Below are 23,156 nucleotides of genomic sequence, written 5' to 3' on the forward strand. Positions count from 1 at the left end.
ACCCCATCTCTACCAAAAATACAAAAATCAGCCGGGCGTGGTGGCGGGCACCTATAATCCCAGCTCTTTGGGAGGCTGAGGCAGGAGAATTGCTTGTATCCAGGAGGCGGAGGTTGCAGTGAGCTGAGATCGCACCATTGCACTCCAGCCTGGGTGACAAGAGTGAAACTCCATTTCAAAAATATATATATATATTTATATATAATATATATTATATTATACATATTTTTATATATTATATATTGTATACATTATATATTATATATTATATATATTATATATTATATATACTATATATTATATATTATATATATTATATAGTATATATAATATATAATATATATATTATATATATTATATATTATATATACTATATAATATATATATTCATATATTATATATATTATATATATTATATATTATATATTATATATATTTATATATTATATTATATATATTTATATATTATATATATCAAATATATATCAAATATATATATCAAATATAGCTATCTATATATATACACACACATATATATACACATACACACACACACACATATAGAAGAAAAGCCTGGAAACAATTCAGATGTCCGCCATAGGGGGACTGACTCAATAAATTATGATACATCTGTACAATGGAGTACAACGTATCTAATAAAAAGAAGTGAGAAATATTTCTCTATACTACTATGGTATGATTTCCACAATACACCACTAAGTCAACAAAACAAAAATCAAGGTGGGAGAAACTGTGCATAGTGAGCTACCAGTTACCTAGGAGCAGAAGGATAAACCATGATACTAAAAGGAAAGAAAGTTTGCCACTAAGAGGAGGGATTGAATAGGTTGGTAGCTGAAGGATAAAAGCTAGATTTTTAATACACTTTGTTTTTCGACTTTACTATTGGACTATATAAGTATTTTACATACTTATAAGCCAAAATGAAATTTCAAGAAAAGCAATCTCTAAAAATTGAAAATAAAATAAAGCAAATTAACCAAACCAGGTATGCAGTTGATGGCTTAACGATACAAAGAGTAACAATCCTAAGCAACCTAAAACACAATAATTTTACTGTATAAAATCCCTTTTAGGATGTACCCCCAAAACACACACATGTACACACACACACAGACAAATAGAAAAAAAAAGAAAAACAAGTTTAAACCATTTCTAGTAATCATATTGTTGATGGTAGTATTAGCATATTCTGAGAATGCTGTGCATTAACTTAGGATGAAGCAAACATGCAATTATGTGATATTCTAAATATATCATCTGCCATTTCCTGAGAACTACAATTCACAGCATGGAAGACAGAAGATGCTCATGTACGTCTGTGCTCTGAAAAGGCTCAAAAGTAATGACCAGCTCAGAGAAATGAACACTTCTAGAGTCCTGATCATAGTCACAAAAGTCTATTTCTACTAAACGGAATCAGAGTTTCCTGCAGAAACATATCAGTCTAGGTCTGGAACAGAAAATACACCAGACAAGCCTGTAAAATCTTGTCCAGGATCACATCAAATATGTGTAAATCCATGAGTTAAGACTATTTTTACAAATATATGTAATTCTGTGAGTTAAGACTATATTTTACAAAGCAAATTAAAACATTAATTGGTCACAGGTGAAAACTGTTAATAAGTCAACAATTTCTGAAAATAGAAGGTAAAAATGACCACTTTCAGAAGGTTGTTCTCAAAGAAATATCCAAATTAATAAATAAAAAGAAAATATTAGATAATTTTGTAACCATTAATAAATTAATGGATCCAGGTATTGATCAGCAACAGCTGCTACATTGACAAAAAAAGAAAGCAAACAGATATTATGAGCTTCCCAACAGAAAACACACAATCACACATCTGACGTAGTCTTGACTCCCCCCCAAAAAAGTGAAACTGAATCTGATCAATTTAAAGTCAACTAATTAATAAGAAACAAAAGAACATATTAAACTACACCAGGGGAATAGTCAGAGGGGGAAACTCTCCACAATTTAATAACCACGTTTCTTTAATAAATTAATGAGGAGGGAGGAAGGAAAAATAGTGAGAGAGAGGAAGGGATAGAGGGAAAGGAAGAAAGAAGGAAGGAAGGAAAGAGAGAGAAGGAGAGAGAAAGAAACAGAGAAGGAGATTTAAGAATTCTTAAAAGATGTATTAACTAATTGCAATACAACACATGACCCTTATTTGGATCCTGACTCAAACTGTATAAAAAGATTATAAAATTATGTGATACAATTTGAAATTTGAACACTGCTTAGATATTTGAAATTAAAAATTCTTAGCATTTTTGGTACAATAATGGTTATATGGTTAGGAGTTTTAAAATCCCCTCTTTGTCTTTTAGAAATATAGATGATAAAATATAATTCAGAGATGTATTTCAAAATAACACAGAATAGGGAACTGGGTGGGGGTATGAATAGGTCAGGATTGGCCATGGGCTAATGAATGTTGGGGCTGAGTGCTAAGTATTTGGGGGTTCAGAATACCATTTTTTTAACTTTTGCCTGTGTGAAATTCTGCATAATAAATGTATTTTTTAGAAAATACAAGATATTCAGTAGCAATGAGAACATTCACTACACAGAGCTTGGTTTCTAAATACAATTTGCTGCTAAAAAGTACCAGAGCTTCTTGGAGAAATGGATGCTTTCAAGTCTGCAGGGAGAAAATTACAAAGAGAGCCTGGAACATCTTGTGCTAGAAACTGAAGAAGCAATTACGGAAGACTGTGTCAGCCAGTAAGTGTAGAAGGAATAATAGAATTTTAAAATAGCCATTTCTTAAGCACCAGGTTAGTTGTTGTTTCAGGCAAAGTTACAAATGGATGGTGAAACCACTGGGCAATAGGCTTTATTGACATATAAGATATTTGCCCAGTCTCAAGGATGACAAATTATTATTAATTGCACATAGGAAAGGTATCTTTTTACAATGGGGAGATCTAATGAACATCTCTCCTTAGACAAGTTGGTGATCAAACTTCTATCACCAATAAAGGGACCATCTGATACCATGCATCTCTTCTGATGATGCAATCGAAGGCATAAACATCCTCCATGCAGTAAATGTGGCTAAAAATGTATAACTTGAATCCAGTCCTGAGGAAACAATCAGAAAACTGATTTGGACTCTTTGATAATATTGAAGAAAAGCAGGAGACTAACCTAGATTCAAGAAAACCAAACAGACCTGACAACAAATACAGTATATGACTCTTGCTTGGAACCCAAATGGGAGTGGAAAAGAGAGAAGCTATAAAGAACAATATTGTGACAATCGGGGAAGTTTTGATATGACTGTATATTAAATATGATTATCACTTCAGCTTAAATTTCTTAAGTATTAAACTTTAAAAAAGTACATATAGATAGATATAGAAAAGAAAAAGAGGTTATAAAATGTTAATAACTGTTGAATTGATCTATGAAGGCCAAATGGTGTTTGCCATACTATTCTTTCAACTTTTCCATGGGTTCTACATTTTTAAAATAAAAAGCTGATGAAAAATATATCCTGAGCCAGGTGTGATGGCTCATCCCTGTAATCCCAAGACTTTGGGAGGCTGAGGTGGGAGGATTGCTGGAGCCCAGGAGTTTGAGATAAGCCTGGGCAACGTAGTGAGGCCTCATCTTTCTCTCTGTCTGTCTGTCTCTCTCTATATATATGTATATGTGTGTGTGCGTGTGTGTGTATGTATATGTGTGTGTGTGTATATATATGTATATGTACATATATGTATATTTATAAAGAGTGTACTACGTACAGGTAATGTGGCATCATCGCCTTTGCTCTTCTGGATTTTCTCCTTGGAGCTCTCTTTCTGATTGAGTGCTTGCTCGGCAAATGATACCTCCAGGTTGATGTCTGTTTCAGGGGCAGGCGTCTCCTCAGGTGGGATCAGCTTCTCTTCACCAACAAGGTTAGATGCCTCGTCTAGGGGCCCGGGGGGAAAGAACCCAATTCGTATGCTTTATTTATTTATTTTTTTTAAATTCTAATGCATTCGCTACATAAAAACATTTGGGAAGAGTACTATTTTCTCTAGGCAATACTTAGCCGTTATTTTAATAATAAAGAGTATACTCAAGAATCCTATCAATGGTGCATGGGAAGCGGGCAGGGAGACTGTGGTGACTAGCAATCCATAGTTCAATTGTGCAGTCTTTGAGACCACAATCCTCAAACTGGGTTCCAATTCCAAAACATTGCTGGAAGATAGTAAACTTTTAATGAAAAACCTCAAAAGGTTTTGAAGTATTAATTGTTGTTTTATTCTACACTGAGAAACTAAAAGCAAAAAAAGAAGGAGGTGATGAGCAGTAATCTCTTGTAAAGCTAGTAATTTACCATTTAATTAATTTCCTCAGAGTGGATCAGATTCCTGGAATAAACTTCTTCCACACCCTGCATTTACTTTCTGGAATATTACCTACCTATCATAGTAAAAATTCCAAAACAAGAGTTAGTGCCAAAAAATGATCACTATGCGAGTCAGGTCTGGACGTACCTGGTACAGGAATGGTTGGGTTTGCACCTGATCATGTCAAAGAGTATAAAAGTTCCTACAACTGTAAATACCAAATAATTTTCACATATTTACATCAAGATTTCAAGGATATAGTAAGTTTAACTTTGTTTTGGCTTTTTGGGCTTGTTGTTAACCCTCCAGAAAGGAATTTACATTTAAAAATCTCTTTGCTGAAAACACCAGGTTTAAGCTTTGGAGAAGATACTTCTAAATTTGATTATTTGGTAAATTTTTTTGTTTTAATGCAATTAACAGAAAAAAACCTAGAGCCAAGAACCAAGATTACTGATTTTCTCACTGTTGACCTTTGAATCATAGTAAGAAGCTCTGAATTACAAAACACATCTATGCAGTGTAGACACATGCTTATAACAGGCTCACATATGAACACAACAAAGTGATGGAAGCTAAAGTTAATTTAAAAATTTAATAGATAAATGTCATAAATACATATATTAAGAGTCTGCAGTTCAGAAAAATAATGTTTATATTCATTTACATTAAAAATGAAAATGCCTGTTTTAATCAAAATCAAGTTTAGAAGTAAATATGAATCTAGTCTTATTCAGTCCCATTCAATATGCAGGGTAGACTTTGCAGGCATGAGACCTGTGCAGCCACACAGGGCTCCAGGCTCAGGAGGGTTCCACACTTTTGCTCTGCTGTTACATCCTGAAATGTAAATAAGAGGCCCTATATGTGCAGTTTGTCCCTGACCTTGCAAATTACATAGCTGGTCCTGATGGAATCTCACAGTTAAGAAAGTAAGAATTTACCTGTGCCAATTCCAAAACTAAGAATACATTTAAAGCCCGTTGATATTATTAGTATTCATCTGCTGCCATGTATATTTATGTTTCTCAACAGCCTGTGACCATTTTTTAAATTAGAATACCTATACCTTTTGATGATTAATTTTTTAAAGTATCGACATGAATATCAAAGCACAACTTTAATTTTATTTTCCCTCTGGTTTATTCTCTTTTATGTTTTACTGTGACTATGTACACTGGTTTCCTAGGAAACTATTCTAAGAGGAAAAAAATGATTAGCCCTTTTCTTAAATTAGAAGCTACCTTTCTAGCAGCTGAGTAGTTGTGGGCAAGAATTTCAAAACTACTCTTTCTTCTCACCACCTCCATGTCAGGGTTACAATAAATACCCCCACACTCACACCCACACCAACGGACTATGCCGAATGTAAAGCTGAGTAATTATAATTAAGGTAGTACACATTTAACACACACATTTCCTTCAAAAGCATGGCAAAAAAAAAAAATACCGCATATCAAAGTTCTAGTTAAAATAGAAAATCAAGTTGAAGCACAGCACAGAAAAAAACAGTTTCAGGGTTGAAGAGGGGTACTGCTACAAGAAATGGATGATTACTTGGCAAATAAGTGATGATTTAATTACCTACTCTCAATAAGAACAGAATGCTGAGATCAACCTTTTGGCTCTTAAGGTCCTAAAATAAATAAAATTTCTGTCATCTAGTCTCTTTTTAAGTGCACAATAGCACTGGGTTACAAACATTTTGCAAATCTCCCTTAAGTTTTTCAGTTGTCCAAAATATCCTGAAATGCCTTAAAAAAAATTTTTTTAACCACCTCACTTTAAGATTCAATTGCTTCTATTTAAAAAAAAAAAAAAAAGATTTTTCTTTCCTCTGTAGAAATTCAAAAGAAAATAAGAAGCTACACATATCAATATAAAGTTTAAAAAATTATTGGGGCATTATTAATATTTCTAAATGTATTATTAAATATTGGGCCTTTAATAGAGTTTATGATTGAATGAAAAATGAACATATTACAGTGAATTAATTAATTTGGAATGTGACAACCCTTGCAACTATAAAACTTAACAACCTTTTCATTTAGAATAAGTATCATTGGCAGAACATGTTTAAAAACTCAAGTGTGGGGAAAACATTTAAAAGAGACTATGTCACCCATGCCTTCAAATTTTAATCAGAAACAGCCCCACTTTTGAACCTGAGACAATGTTTCCATGCATTTCATCCTGAACTTTCCAATGTTTGGCTTACACTGGTTAATTCACTGGCTAGTGAAAGAGCATGGCACTGCCCAGAACAGGTGCAATAGGGAATACTCAGTGACTTGGATGGCATCACACATTCTCTTGTTATTCTGATTGGAGGATCTATGCCCACTATGTAGCATTCCAGCAAAAGCAGATGTAAATCAAGCAGCAAGTTTGTCACATTTCACTTGCCTGCTGCAAGCTAGGCAGGAAAGTGCTCACATTATGAACTTGTCTTCCAGAACTTTTGTTGATATAGCCTACATCATGATCCCTGGCAAGGGAGGAAAACACCAAGAAAAGGACAATGTTTTCCTCAGCATCCATTCACTAACTGCCAGTCACTCTTCCCCAGAGCCCAAAACATATTGACATTGGCACAAAAAACCCATCTGTCTCTCCTGATGACCCAGCTCTCTAGCAGGCAGGGTAGCTATGCCAGCTTGCTTGCCACTTCAGCATCTGCAGGTACATAGATCTGAGAAAACACCTAGTGATTTCATTCAGATATAATGCATACAACTGAAGAAACATCCACAGAATAATAAGTATTTTTATAAATATATATGCGTGTATATACATGTGCATGCATATTATCTTTAAGGCAGGGGTGCCAGAGAGAAGTTCTGAGAAAAGTATGGAAGGAAAAGATCCCATATGATCTTGAGTAATATAGGATTTTTATAGGAATGTTGGGAACACTCCTCAGTCCTCCACAGTTTACCTAATACCCCTCCCACTACTACTTCCAAACCAAATGCAACACTATTAATGGCATGAACACTCCAGTTGCTAAATTTTAGGAACATAAACTTAAATCATATTTGTTTTAGTTTGTTAAATAACAATTAAGGACTACATTTTTAAGCTTAAATCTATTAACTTCACTTAGAATATTTTCCCTTTCTGTAAACAAATGAAACAGCTATAAATTCTTTCTTAGTAAGTACTAATAAAGCCTTAATAGTAACTTTTGGCTGGGCATGGTGGCTCACACCTGTAATCCCTGCACTTTGGGAAGCCCAGGCAGGCAGATCATTTGAGGTCAGGAGTTCAAGACCAGTCTCGCCAACATGGTGAAACCCTGTCTCTACTTAAAAAAAAAAAAAAAATTAGCTGGGCATGGTGGCACATGCCTATAATCCCAGCTACTGGGAAGGCTGAGGCAGGAGGATCACTTGAATCTGGGAGGCGGAGGTTGCAGTGAGCCAAGACGATGCCACTGCACTCTAGCCTGGGAGACAGAGCAAGACTCCACCTCAAAAAAAAAAAAAAAAAAAATTACTTTCTTCCATACCTCGAGTTTCTAATTCAAATCTGAAATAACAAATGTTAGCAGAGAAACATGAAAAGTAGAATTATAATCAATTGCCCATAAAAATCTTAACTATTTTAAAAAGTTTTCCTACACTATCTAAAAAATTACCCCATTTATGAATCAGGAGCTTGTGATTTAAGAACAATGCTGCAAGTTCGTTGGCTCAGGGACTAGCTGTGTTGCATTGGAAAGTGGCTTCACACCTCTAAGCCTCAGTTCACTCATCTGTAAAATGGGTTAAGAACAATAACCGTTACATGGTTTTCAAGTGTATTAAATGAGGTAAACATCTCCTGATAGCATCTGGCACATGATAAGCACTCAGGAAGATACATATATGCATTTTGAGTCAGAAAATAGGAATACACATTAAAAGAAAATTGAAGGCCAGCTATATGCTCAGCCTCACATAATGATCCACTTGAGACCTTACATTAGCATTTTAATAGAATTTGCTTACTAGAATTGAAGGTAATGTTTTATAAGACTGTAACTGTTATACTAATTAAAGGGGGGAAAAAAAACAAGAGAACAGGTTCAACATACCGTCTCTTCCTTGGTATTTGTTTTCATTTGTTCTAAGTGACTGCGATTCAGTGCCACCTGGAGCCTAAAAACAGAAAACAGGCCATTTAGTCATCTCCAACTCAAAACCAGAGAAAATGGTATTGTAAATAATTTTGTTATTAATCTTTAGAGTACAAGAAATGTACTCAGAATTATAATAATCACAGTGAAAAAGGGGCACTAAGGTAATAATCAACAAGCAATCATCCAAAAAATATTTTATTACCTACAACTTGTAAGAGACAATAGTAGGCCCAGTGGGAAATATTTAAAAAGTCATGAGTGTGTCCCTGTCATCAAGAATGCTACTATTGAGTGGAGGAGAAAGGACAAACATGTTAAAAAATTAGTAGTAGCTATTAACTGACAAATGGATAAGCAAAATGTGGTCTATCTGTACAGTGGAATATTATTTGGCTATAAACAGAAATGAAGTATTGGTATATGCTGCAACATAAATAAACCTTGAAAATACTATGCTAAGTCAAAGGAACCAGTCACAAAGAGCCACATATTCTATGATTCCATTTATAGCAACTGACCATAATATGCAAACCATAGAGACACAAAGCTGACTAATGGTCACCTAAGAGTAGGGAGGGAAAGATGGGGAAGGACTGTTAATGGATACAGGCTTTCTTTTGGAGACAATAAAAATGTGCTAAAACTGATTGTAGTGATCGTTGCACAACTGTGAATATGCTACAAAACACTGAATTGTGCACTTTAAGTGGGTGAATTGTATGGTATGTGAATTATATCTCAATCATGCTGTTATAAAACTATAAAAGTACATGTCCCTAATAAAACAGAAATTCTTCAAGTTAAAAAAAAAGCAAGAAATAAATGTGAGATAAGTAACTAAATCACCAAACCAGCAATAAGACCTAAAACATCTGAAGGAATTCCTGTTTTCAAGGGGTCGGGGCAGTGACGCCCAAGGAATGGGGCCTTCCAAAGGTTTATGGAGATGGTAAACCATGGCCGACTCTGCTCAGCAGTAAATGTGGCCAGAGAGTACTTCTTTCTTTCTAGGTAAGGCTTCAGAAGGAATTCAGAGGTCAGGAAGGAGAGTCTGGATCAACCACAGAAAGAGGTCTATTCAAATTATTTTAATAATATTGATAATTCTACTGTATTTTATCTCAGACAGAAAGTGGCCATTGTAGTCTCACCACACATTTCACCTCAAGCTGTTGTCCAAGAAGGACTTCCATCTTCCACCTGAAGTCTAAAAAGAGCCTAGAGAAGCACTAGGCTACGGACGTCTAGGCTATTAATGCACCACTTAGAGATGGGGAAAACCCAGGAAAGTGTTACAGTGACTACCAAGTCACAGAAGTGGTACGTGGGTATCCAGCATCACTTTAATCCCCTGAAGCACAGAGCAGTCCCATTCTCCTTCCCTCCTCCCACAAGCCGGCAGAGGCTGGCCCTGCATGGCACAATGAGCAGAGTGATTCCAGTCTCACAAAAGAACACATATTTTGGAGCATGTGGTCGGAATTATTTTCCTTAGCAATTGAAGATGGCAGTACAGATGGTGTTCATTTCTGCATTATATTTCCTAGTGTCAGCAAGGCCTTCATGAGGAAGCATTTAACATGGAAGAGCTGAATATACACTCACTCAAAAGTAGAAGAACTGCAAGTGAAGATGGCTGGCCCAAGTTTGCTTGAGGCATGGGGGAGATAAAGCACTTTTCTAATGGGTGGCAGTGTTTCAATTAAAGGCATGCAGTGTAAGCAAGTTAACATTATTTTAATTTCCTTTTGCTAGTTCTCTCTTAATGACTCCATCAGATGATACAATCCACCAATTACCTTGGATTCAAACCATGTGGTTGTGACACTGCCAGAAACTTGCTGGAAAAATGTTGTTTCTAGCACCAAGTAGCAACATCCTCTTGGAGACTGGCAGAAATCCCACAATTTATATTTTGCTTAGGCTCAGCTCTCTATTCCCTCCCCCTTTTCACTTCCTCTTAACTCCCTTAGTGAGGGTTCTCTAATTGGGAAGAAAATGTCATAATACTAAATTTCCTTACCATTCATTTTTCTTCAGCTGGAAACCAGTCCAGTCCTTTAACACAAGTGGATATCCCAAATTACCACTGGGTGGTAAGCAGTGCTTAACTTAAGCAAGTGCCTGGAGCAATTTAATGACCCCAGAACTCCTATAAGATGGACTGGACTTGATTCGAAATTGGTCACGCAAAGAGAGTAGCAATCTGCAGCTAGAAGGGCTTTCTTGCACGAATAAAATGTCTACAAAAAGCAAGAGTGTCTACATGACAGGAAGATACCTTAAATATAAACCCTTTCATTCCTTTTTTAAAATAAATAATCGTTCAATTTTTGTTATCTTTTATAGTGTAAATAGAATCTCATATTCAGGATGCTTAATGTCAGAATCATGTACAAAATGCAAATATACCAGGATAGAGACTGGTTAAAAGCATGTACTTCAAAGTCAAACAAATTTGGGTTTACTATCTACAGGACACTGAGCAAGTTACTTAAAATCTGGCCAGGTGCGGTGGCTCACACCTGTAATCCCAGCACTTTGGGAGGCTGAGGCAAGCAGATCACCTGAGATCAGGAGTTCAAGACCAGCCTGGCCAACATGGCGAGACCTTGTCTCTACTAAAAGTACAAAAAATTAGCTGGGCATGGTGGCGTGCGCCTGTAGTCCCAGCTACTCCGAGGCTGAGGCAGGAGAACTGCTTGAACCTGGGAGGTGGAGGTTGCAGTGAGCCGAGATTGCACTCAAGCCAGAATGTAAATCAACTTTGACCTCAAGAACACCATCTAGATCCGCTGATTTTTTACCTTTTTTCTGGCAGCAAGACTTTTTTGATGAAAGAAAAAAGGATCATTTATATTCTGTGCAAGCTCCTGATGCCCTTACAGGTAAGTAATAGGCAATCCACCAACTGGCTTATTTGAGTAGCACTGATCTGAGCCACACAGTTCTTGTACTGTTTTGTTGTTGTTGTTGTTGTTGTTTGAGATGGAGTCTCACTTTGTCACCCAGCCTGGAGTGCAGTGGCATGAACACAGCTCACTGCAGCCTCGACCTCCAGGGCTCAAGCAATCCTCTGGCCTCAGCCCCGCAAGTAGCTGGGTCTACAGGCACATGTCACTGCACCCAGCTAATTCTTGCGCTTTTTGTAGAGATTGGGTTTTGCTATGTTGCCCAGGCTGGTCTCGAACTCTCCAGTCTCAGCCTCCCAAAGTGCTGGGATAACAGCTGTGAGCCACCACACCCAGCCTCTCAAACTTTTATCATGCCTTCTCTGATACCTCTCTTCATTCATCAATCCCACAGTCTCTACCAGACCCCACAGCTTTTATTAATAAGTTAATCACCTAGACAAATATTTACTCAATCTTTTGTGTGCTGTCACTGTGCTAAGGCTAGACACCTTAAAGTTTAACCTAAAGCTCCCTCCTTACATATCTTCTGTTCATCCTAAAGGGTTTCTCTGTATATAGTGAACTCTAACCTAACTGGATGTGTAAACAGACTGTAACGTACTTGTGTCAATCACCAAATTTTGACCAATCAAAGGTGGCCAACTGTTCAAACCATATTCAAAAAAGGCAATCACAAAGCTGTAACCAATCTCGCTGTTTCTGTACCTCACTTCCATTTTCTGTAGATCACTTTCCTTTCCCTGTCCATAAATCTTCTTTGACCACACGGTAGCACTGGAGTCTCTCTGAATCTGCTGTGATTCTGGGGGCTGCCCAATTTGCAAATCATTCTTTACCCAATTAAATTCTGTTAAATTTAATTTGTCTAAGGTCTTTCTTTTAACACCACAAAGGAGAAGTTACTTCATGTCTCAAAGTTCCTGCTTTGTAATTCAGCTGCAATTAGCTCCCTCACATTCTACTTCATCCATCCCCAAACCAGTCTAGCGAAAAATCAAATATTCCTACAAGCATTAATAGATAGGGAAGAATACCCTAATCCTACTTTTCTGTAAGTAACTGTTGGTAGTCACGTTGTCTGAGAAGCTGTCCCTGTCACCCCTAGTGGAGTTAAAGTCACTTGGAATGCTCCAAGGACACCCTCTTCTCCTAATACATGGATTATCATGCTGAATTTTAACTAGCTTTGTTTTCTGCCCCATCAGTATAACTTCCAGAAAGGCAGGAAGCAAGTCTCTCTTGTTTCCTGCAAGCATAGAGCTTTGGTGCCTGGCATAGAATAGGTGATCATTACATTTTTAATCATTTGAATTAAACCAGATTGATCCAATTAATTATAAGCAATTATTCCTTTGCCTTAACATCAAAAAAGAAAACCTACTGTTTCCTTCGATTCTCTCTGTTGAGCAAATATGTCTCTGACGTCAGGAATCTGGTACTGTTTGTTTTTTTTCCTCAAGGTCTGGGAGACCGTCTCTACTCGCTTCTGAACTGCTGCTGCCTGGGTCCGCGTCAATGTTGATAAAAACACCATGCTTTCCTGTGGATCTCCAGCAGACTCTCCGAAGAGATTGGACAAACCGGCCTCTTTAAGCCACTCTTCTTCCAATTCTCCCTCTAAGACAGTAGAGAAAAGTGGTACTTAAATCACAAAATATATGAAACTTTACATTTTTTAAGCTGTTAAAAATTCTTACTAAAACTCTTCTATTGTAACCAAACCACAGTGCTAAGAATCATTATCTAAAACTTGGACAACTGCCATACACTCCAGCCACAATGACATCAAATTTTAGATTGATTTCATATATAGTAAATTAAAATTTTTAAATGACTTCACATGTAATTAACCTCTATAACTTCCCTGCAGATTAACCCAGAGGATGATACTGTTCCCCTTCCAGAGATAAGCAAAGAATAAAAAGATAACTTACTTCCATCAAGTTACAGAAGGAAGTCAATGCTGGGGCTATATATTAAGCCCAGTTTCTTGGCTTAAATTCAGTACTACCTCAGAGTCCAACACTAATTTATGGAAAGCCTTGTTTTCTCTGTTCACTGTAGCTGACAGGAAGTGCAGCAAAGAAGTTAACAGCATCAGAACATTGGGAACTAATCAATTTCAAATTAATTTTTCTAATCTTCCAAGTCAGCACATCAGATTATGTATTTTTACAATGTTTTTTAAAAGCACAATATATCCAGCAAAAAAAGCTTATATAGGAAGATAATCAAACAACAATCAATTCAAAACACTGAAAGCAGGAAATATTCATGCAAATATTGTGTAAGATCTAATGAAAGTTATTTAAAAGCAGAAGGATAATTAGAATGGATTCTTTCCAACCATCATATTTATAGAGGAAAATAAAAGCGATGAATTGGGACACAAAAGACCTGGATCTGTACCCCATTTCTGCAACTTGATAGCCAAGTCTCTTTGGAAAACTCACTTAGCCTCAAGTTGACTCTGTTTTCTGATCTGTAAACTAAAGCACACCTCTTCCAGCTATGCCATAACCAAAGGTGAGAATGTTATATGGAAGGAGCTTTGAAAAGCCCTGAGACAGACTGTATCACATGGTATAGCACCTAGTCCCACCTGTCTGTCTTTCTATACTATATAAACTTCTTGACGGCAGAAATCAAGTATTAATAACTTTGACTTCAAGAGACATAAGCCAGTGCTAGGCACTGTGCACACCAGACAACAAAAACAGTTTACTAGCATAAAAACTAAGTCAGCAAGGCCAGGCATGGTGGCTCAGGCTTGTAATCCCAGCACTTTGGGAAGCTGAGGTGGGTGGATCACTTGAGGTCAGGAGTTCGAGACCAGCCTGGCCAACATGGTGAAACCCCCTCTCTACAAAAAATACAAAAATTAGCTGGGCATGGTAGTACATGCCTGTAATCCCAGCTACTAGGGAGGCTGAGGCAAGAGAATCTCTTGAACCTGGGAGGCGGAGCTTGCAATGAACCGAGATTGTGCCACTGTACTCCAGCCTGGGCGACAGAGTGAGACTGTCTCAAAAAAAAAAAAAAAAAAAAAAAAAAATCAAACAAAAGTCAGCCATTATTATTTATGCTTTTAAAGTAGAACTCAGTATTGGTGTATAAAACCAGATTGCCAGAAAAAAAACCTGATATTGTTACACAACAAGGAAAATAAACAAGATTACTATGTAGAGTCATTTTTTCCATTAAAAAGTAGAAGTAAAACTTAAACAATTTAAAGTCTAAGAAAAGGTGTGGGCATGTAGAAAACATTCCCAATCTTCTTGATGATCACATAATACATAATAATCAATGACTCTAATGAGTATTGGAGACTTATCAAACAGCTAATGACATACTTCTATGTATCAGGCTTAAACGCTGCTTTCTCAAACATATTCTCTCCTTATTCAGCAGACTAGTATGCTACTTCCATCTTGAAACATGGAGAAAGAAAGGGTGAGAGATACTATTAATTATCACAAATAAGCTTGACTTTATTGGTATCATATTTGGGAAACAATGAGAGAAAAATAACAAGAAGTTAAAGAATAAGTTAACTGTAGTGTTCTTTTAGATCTAAGAAATTAAATTAAGAAAAAACCCCAAGTCTTCTTTTTAAATTAATGTTGGTAGATTTTTCAAGCAATGTGTAGCCAAGGAAAAAAATCTTATTTATATAGATTTTGCTACTTAATTAGATCCTAAGTCATTTAGTTAAGAAGTCATTGTGTTGAGAAGGAAGTCTCTATTAGTGGATCACAAAGCACTGACTGGGGCTCTCACATTTTGGCATTTATACATCAACTTATATAAACATATTTACAAATGTATAGATGGCACAAGGCATAGAAAGAAAGCTAATACAACAGACAAGAGAATTGGACATGAAAAACTTAGCAACTGCTTGAATTTCAGAGATTAAAAGAAACGGTACAAAAAAACTTTTAAGTAAAGTTTTACATGTTTCTCCCAGAATATCAAATATTATAGCAGAGAATGGGAAATATGGCTGGAAAGTGACTCTACAGAAATTATGCACCAAATACAAGAAAGAAGTAAATATGGAAGCTAAAAACGGTAATGCCACCATCTACTGTCCAACTCTATATTTTTAGATTAGTTGGCTAAACATGAGCCGTTGCATCCAATCTGGAGAACTATATTTTGAATGACAAAATAGCCAGGACCACAACAGGTCTTTGAAAACCACCCACAAAAATTGGTTTATGTGAATTTTCTTTCTAGAAAGGTCTTGGCTAGGAACAAGATAAATATTCTCAAATATATGAAAGGCTATCATGTAAAAATAGAAGAGCCTTCTTCTGTTCGTCCCAAAGGCATAACTACAGCAAGAGAGTCAAAGTTAGAGGACAGCAGATTATAAATCAATAAAACAAAGATCAAAAGAACTCAAGCTGACTGACCACTGGAAAAACAGTCTCACTGCAAAGCAGTGCTCTTTCTATCACCATCTGCACTCACTAGAGACCAAATGACAATGTGGCTACCACATCACAGAAGAAATTTAAAGGGAGGTTAGATGGTTTCAAAGATGAAGTCTAACTCTAAAAAGCTATGATACAGTGAGCTTAGCCAACAACATTCCAGCCATATCTATGACTAAGCTAACTTACTTATGCCACTTGTATCTGGCAGTTGCATCCATAAATCTGCCTCAAACAAGTATTTTTCAAGTTGAAAGGCAGTATCTTTTTTTGGTGGTCCTAGCTTTAATTTTTTTTTTTGTTCTCTTCCTTTCTATGCATTCATTTCCTATAAATACATATACAAACAACAAAAGCTTTATTTAGTTAGTTATTACCATCAGGCTCTTTGACAACAACCACCTCTTGATCTTCTTGGCTGTTTTCACTAGATTTCTTGATGTTTTCTAGTTCTATCCAATAGTCTTCCATAGAGAGTTCATCCAAAGAATCCTGGGAAATTGATCGATCAAACGGAGGCTTCTCCATAATTTTGGTGGTGGTGCTTTCCTGGTTCATAGTGTACTGGCCATATCTGCGACTGTAAATTCAAAAGAACATATGGTTTATTTTAGTACAAAAGGAAGCAGTATAATTTCTAAAACATCACAGCAACAAGCTGGAGAATTTATTAACTCCTTAAGTTCTCCTTAATAAAACTAAAGGAATATATATTTTGGAACTGTTTACTATGGATTATAATATGCTAGTAGAATAAACAGTTTCATGCTCCACAGAAAAGTATGGGGAAGTACAAATAGCAACATGGTAAATTATTTTTCCATTTACATTAAATGGAGACTCATTTTTCAAATATATTTTTTAGCGACAAGGTCTTGCTCTGTTGCCAAGGTTCAAGTGCACCAATGTGACCATAGCTCACTTTAATTCCAAATTACTGGGCTCAAGTGATCTTCCCACCTCAGTCTCCTGAGTAGCTACTACTACAGGTATATACCATATTGCCCAGCTAATTTTTTTTTTTTTTGTCAGACATGGGGTCTTGCTGTGTTGCCCAGGTTGGTCTGAAACTCCTGGCCTCAAGTGATCCTCAACTGATCCTCCCACCTCAACCTCCCAAAGCACTGAGATTAAAGGCATTAGCCACCACACCCAGGCATAAGACTCATTTAAACCTGAAACTTTGTTTTTAAAAAGCAACACATTAAATCTTGATTACAGACTATTAATTGGGAATGAATTTTATATAATTTTTGTGTTTATCATTTATATTCATAAACCAAACTTAGTCAACTCTTATACAGCAAATATCTTCAACCGATGAAGCAGTATTTGAATTTCCATTTTATTTTTGAAATCAAAATATAAATAGGATGATTTAAGTTTGCTGTTATAATCTACTGTAGAAAGAAATTTCTAATCTTTATAAATGGACCCATGATTTATATGTATTAAAAATTCCAAAATGAGGTAAAAACTCATTTATTAGCAATTCTGAATAGCTTGGAATTACCTCAAACATTTCTCTCTCAGATATTATCTATGAAGAATAAATTGAATAAATAAGAGTATTTATATAACTTCAAGTAAACAGTGTTTTTTGTTATAATTCATATCTTACCTACTTCTAAAATTGAATTAAAGGAGCTTATAATAAAAACCATATATAATAAAATAATAATTTTTTGTTTTATTATTATTTATAGAGAAAACCATGCCTGATTCCTTAAAAGAAGAAATTTTTCAGCTTTGATGCCTTTCCTTTATATACGGTTGATATGGTTTGGCTATGTCCCCACCCAAATCTCATCTTGAATTGTAGTACCCATAAGCCCCATGAGTCCTGGGGGGACCCAACAGGAGGTAATTTAATCATGGGGGCAGTTACTTTCATGCTGTTCTCATGATAGTGAGTGAGTTGTCATGAGATCTGATGGTTTCAGAAGGGGCTTTTCCCCTTTTGGCTTGTTACTTCTCCTTGTTGCCATCATGTGAATAAGGGTGTGTTTGCCTCCCTTTCTGCCATGATTTAAGTTTCCTGAGGCTTCCCCAGCCATACTGAACTGTGAGTCAATTAAACCTCTTTCCTTTACAAATTACCCAGTCTCAGGTATGTCTTTATAAGCAGCGTGAGAATGGACTAACAATAAATATTTTTAAAGAATACAATTTGAGTGAGGACAATAGTTGAATAACTGTTTTGCTATTCTCATTTTCAGATTGCTTCTCTCAAGAAGGACTTCCAGGAAGTAATTCTTTGTTTGCCAGATTGGTTTTACTTACTGTACATATTGAAAATAATTTTAAAATTACAACAAAATAATAGTGTGTGAACATTCACATTTAAACTAACCTTTCCCAAAATTGTTTAAAATAGTAGGATTTTAATAGTACATAAGGGAGAGGGTCACTAAACTCTGGGCGGATCTATCCAGCAGCTTAATTCCAACTGGTTAGAAAAAGGCAAGGAACTTAATTGTTTATTGCTGCAAATAAATGCAGTATAACTGAGCACTTAGCTTTAATATGCTAATAAGCCAGTTTTATTCCTTTAAAGATGATTCTTCCTGCCTTGATTACAAACTTTATTAATGCTGGTTGCATACATGAATAAACAATCACTATACTCTCTCCCCAGTAGCAACCTTGGGGTGGCGATGGGTGGGAATTAGGACAGGGGCCAACAAGCCTAAGTCTAGACATGATTGTGAATCTCTTTCCTCAAGTCTCCATTGTTCATTGTTTGCCTTCTTCATCCCTTAATTCAAGGGGTACTTCCTCCTTCCCTGGCCTCAATCGTCCTGTTTACATCTCTGTATTCCACCTGGGTCCCCATATCCGGCCCCAATGGCCACTACATAGCCAGTATTTTTCTTGTAGAGTTTTCACTCCTGATTCTTAAATTAACATGTAAATGAGAAAGTCATCCCTCTCTTAAAAACAAAAAATATATATTTTTAAATTTCTGGTTCAGCAGCTCAACTTATCTGTATTGTTCATGTTCCTTACTTCTGCCTTACCAGGATAGCTAATGTTAATTTACAGATGACTGCCAGATTCATTTTTCGTATTGCATGTCAAATAGACAGATGCCTTATCCTTTTGTTTTCTCTCTCATAGTGTGAAATTGACCACCTTACTTCTGTCTCCTTTAACTCTTACCCCCCTGTGAGACCACAATAAGTACTGTAAACTGTGTGAAGTATAATGACTAACGCCAAATAATTGGGTTTATCTGCTCAAGGGAAAAAGGTGCAGTTGAACTAGAAGTACATTAAGCCTTTCACTCCTGAAGGAATGTGTTTATTCTGGCAAGAATTTTCCAGTAAATTTCCATTAAGATAGCATGTGCAGAAAAATGCAAGGTCATTGAGTAACACCATTGTTACATAAATACACCATCTATATCAAGCCTTGCTTTCAAAACATGCATAAAGCAAAAATTGAATAGCTTAGTGCTGATGAATTGACTCAATATTTTGACTTTAATAAGATTCAGAAGCTGAATAGGTTTGTGATAACCTAAAAATACTGAGTCATGGAAAAGAGGAATTTTCTTTTTCTTTTGTCCGTATTTTTTTTTTTGATCACTGGTAAATACTGCAAGAACACATTTTCATTTTTAAATAAGAGGGGATGAGGAGTGGGAAGGAGACAGCCATTCAGTAATAGACTACCCTCCTTGGTCAACCTGCCACGTATTTTTTAATTTGTCTAAAAATGTAAGTGAACGTTCCTTCAGTTTACATCAATGAACATGTTGTGTTACTTCTTTTCTTTGTAGAATATATTCTACTTTTGTACTTCAGACAGGCAGTGACTAAAAGTCTGGACCTTCCTAAAACTGTTCTGCTAAGAGGCCAGTTAACTGGTTTCCTCTTTTCTGTTTTTAGGAGTATGTTATATGATATCATGTTCATTCTGCAAACGGGGTTCAAAAACATAAAGCAACATCTGCTAGATGTAATGAAGTACAGAGCAGAAATATTTTATATTTCCAAAAGATCCAAGTTGACACATGGTGTTGAAATCAAAGAAACACACAGTTTATACCACAGGCAACTACCAGTGACCCCTACCTGACTTTCTAGCAAGTAATTATTCCAAGTTCCTCCCTCCTCCCTCCCCCTCCTGAATTCTGTGTGCTAATCGTGCCACGGATATGCTTCAGAAGCTCCCGCATTTCTCACCTTTTACAACTATAATGACAGAACTAGACGCTGTCCTCTAAAGGAAGTTGCCAGAGTTGCTCTATAAAGAATCGCTTCCTAGCTTGCTGTACAAGTCACGCTCTTTCCAATACACCAGAGTATAATCATTTTGCCTTTTTTACCATGAACACTCACATCACAAGCAAATATTCACTTTACAGACCCTGATGGGCCTTCCTGGAATCTTCTTTTCCATCTTGCTAGCATGTCCTCCATGCTCTGTTTACAAAAATGAGGGCTTTGTTTTGTTGTATTTTCCCAAGGTATGTGCTATCCCATTTTCCCGTGATACATTTTCCACCTGGTCAGTGAATTTCAAAGGCACTGATATCGTTCAGGGTATGAGTAATAATGCCTGTTATTTATTTTGTCATAGCAAATATTAAACTGGTCTGACATTTTTTCTTTACAAAGAGGTGGGGGTTGCCATTGATTATACTGAGGTCAGCTAGAAGATTGATGATTTATTCTGCTATCAATGCAGTCAGCTCAGTCAGCAAAATGAAATGGAAACATATGGAACTGGGAGTCTAAGTACCAAATGATTCCAGCTCTACTTAACTGCAATCTTTGGTAAATCACTCACTTTCTCTACTCCTCACTTTTCCTATCTAAAAAATGGGAAGAATAACAATGGCCTTGCTTGCTTTGTTTGTTGTGAAAATTCTTACTGAAGTGCCTCATAGGTAACCATGAAAAAGGTCCCCTAGGTAAATTTGTGCTGTGCTAACTGCCCCTCCCACTGTTTAATAAGGTCTAGAGGAATCACATACCCTCTAGAATATTCTCAAGCTTTGTGGTCTCAGGACTCCTTTACACACTTAAGATTGTTCTAAGACCCTCAAAGAGCTTTGGCTTATGTAGGCGATATCTACTGATATTTATAATATTAAACGCAGAAACAAAAAATTTTAAATGCTATTCACTTAAGAATAAACATCTTCACATAGATAACATTAAAAAGGCCATTTTTCAAATAAAAATGGTGAGATGAGTAGCACTGTTTTATATTTTTGAAACTGCCTTTAATGTCAAGCTTAATAGAAGTCATCTGGATTCTTACATCTGCTTCTGCGTTCAATCTTTTACAATATTACAGTTCATGTCGTCTCTGGGAAACTCCACTGTATTCTCATGAGAAGGTGAGAGTGAAAGAGGCAAATAACATCTTAGCGTTATTATGAAAACAGTTTTACTCTCCTAGACACCTGAAAGGGTCTGGAGAGCCTCAGGTGTTCCCAGACCACGCTTTGAAAACCACTGTTTTAAGAATTCTCAAAAACAACACATAATGGGTCTGAAAATGCACATTTCAATTCTATGGGCAAAACTCCAGAAAGTCCTCCGAGAGAAACAGACTTGCTTTCCTAGTGACTGGACTTATTTCTTTGTTTTTGTTTAGTTCTGTATCTTTTCACAAAAACTGGGACTTATTCCAATATATCCATATTTAATTTATACTATAATGACAAAGAATTAAAATGTCTTTAAAAAAACCCCTCCCTTGCCAATATTGTTAATCATTTGCTGGTGTCCATTATGTGTAAGGGGCAGAAGTTCTCTCTGGGCATCCCCTTTTGGCCAGTATATTTGAAAATTGCCTTAATGTGCCTTTGTCATCCCTACCCTCTACCTAAAACTCCTTCAGGGCAGATTTATTTGTAAGTAGGATGTTTCTTCTGAGCTCGTATATTTAACTATCTGGTCCAATTTCTACCTTGTGTTCCCTACCCTGTTAAAAGTCCTATCGTGATGCTTTCTATCCAGTCTGTCTCCTGCTTCTGACCCTTCAAGGCATTTTTGTGCCCCAAAGTCAGCTTTCTTGAAGACCTCTGATCCTAGCACCTGTTTTGTTTTGTTTTCTTATAAGATCCTTTCTAAAAAGGATATACTTTCTTTCATGTTCCCTATCCCACTTTTATTTCCATGCAGGACAAGAAGTGACTGAGTTGGGATATACATACAGTATAAGACAGAAGAATAAAATTTATTTTTGTTTTGGCTTCGTTCTGTTTTAATGTGTAAAAAAAAAAAAAGGCAGTGGGGTGGGGGTTCTTCCTCAGATCATGACATATAAACCATAATGACTAAGAATATTTTAGAAGAAGCCATATGTATTGAAGTGTAAACATTAGAATGCTATTGCACCTCAGAGATTTAAACCTATCCCATTATTTTCTAGATGAGATAATGAGGCCTCAAGGTTAAATCTTCCCCAATTTTACCCAGCAAAGCGGTGATAGAATCGAGATTAATGCCCTCATTTCTTCTTCAGTGGTCACTTTAATATGTCAAACAGACTAAAAAGGGTAGGATTTACTTTGTTTTCCCCAGATGCATCAATCTTTCTGAGTTTGTATTGCGTATAGCCAAGGCAAAAGTAATCTTGTTGACACAGTCTATAATTTGCACTTTCAAATGACCATTACATTTATCAAGAAAAAAATACATTTAAAAATCAAACCATATTTTTTTAAAAAGGATGAGAATTCTTTTCCAATGCATTTTTTTTTTAATTTTTCAATTTTTTTGTTTTTTTGAGATGGGGTCTCGCTGTGTCTCCCAGGCCGAAGTGCAGTCCACAATCATAGCTCACTGCAGCCTCAAGCTCATGGGCTCAAGCGATCCTCCCAACTTAGCCTCCCTGAGTAGGTGGGACTACAGGCACACACCACTTCACCTGGCTAACTTTTTGTAGAGACAGAGTCTCCTTGTATTGCCAAGGCTGGTCTGGAACTCCTGGCCTCAGACAATCCTCCTGTCTTAGCCTCCCAAAGTGTTGGGATTACAGGTGTAAGCCACTGTGCCTGTCCAGTGCACTTTCTAAAATATGGTTTGTGGCCAGGCACAGTGGCTCACACTTGTAATCCCACCACTTTGGGAGGCTGAGGTGGGAAGAGTGCTTGAGCCCAGAAGTTCAAGACCAGCCTAGGCAACTAATAAGACACCCATCTCTATTTAAAAAAAAAAAAAAATTGTGTCATGCTGGGCATAACTTTAAATATTCTGTTTTTTAAGAAACTTTGTTTTGTAAATTTTGAAATTTTAAAATTTAATACTGTGTCTTTACATTATCTCTATGTTA

At 36.3% G+C, this 23,156-nt stretch overlaps 1 protein-coding gene across 1 annotated transcript in view; it reads right to left on the reverse strand.

Moving 5' to 3' along the window:
- Positions 1 to 23,156, reverse strand: part of ARHGAP18 (Rho GTPase activating protein 18) — a 134,466-nt gene that overhangs the window by 49,855 nt on the left and 61,455 nt on the right. Inside the window, exons 2-5 of the mRNA XM_001168191.8 lie at positions 16,238 to 16,440; positions 12,800 to 13,035; positions 8,459 to 8,522; positions 3,784 to 3,953 (exon numbers count right to left, since the gene is read on the reverse strand). Coding sequence (XP_001168191.2) covers positions 3,784 to 3,953; positions 8,459 to 8,522; positions 12,800 to 13,035; positions 16,238 to 16,440 — 673 coding nt within the window. The remainder of the gene's footprint in view (positions 1 to 3,783; positions 3,954 to 8,458; positions 8,523 to 12,799; positions 13,036 to 16,237; positions 16,441 to 23,156) is intronic.

This window comes from Pan troglodytes, chromosome 5 (assembly GCF_028858775.2).
Source record: "Pan troglodytes isolate AG18354 chromosome 5, NHGRI_mPanTro3-v2.0_pri, whole genome shotgun sequence".
In the NCBI taxonomy this organism is placed as follows: domain Eukaryota; kingdom Metazoa; phylum Chordata; class Mammalia; order Primates; family Hominidae; genus Pan; species Pan troglodytes.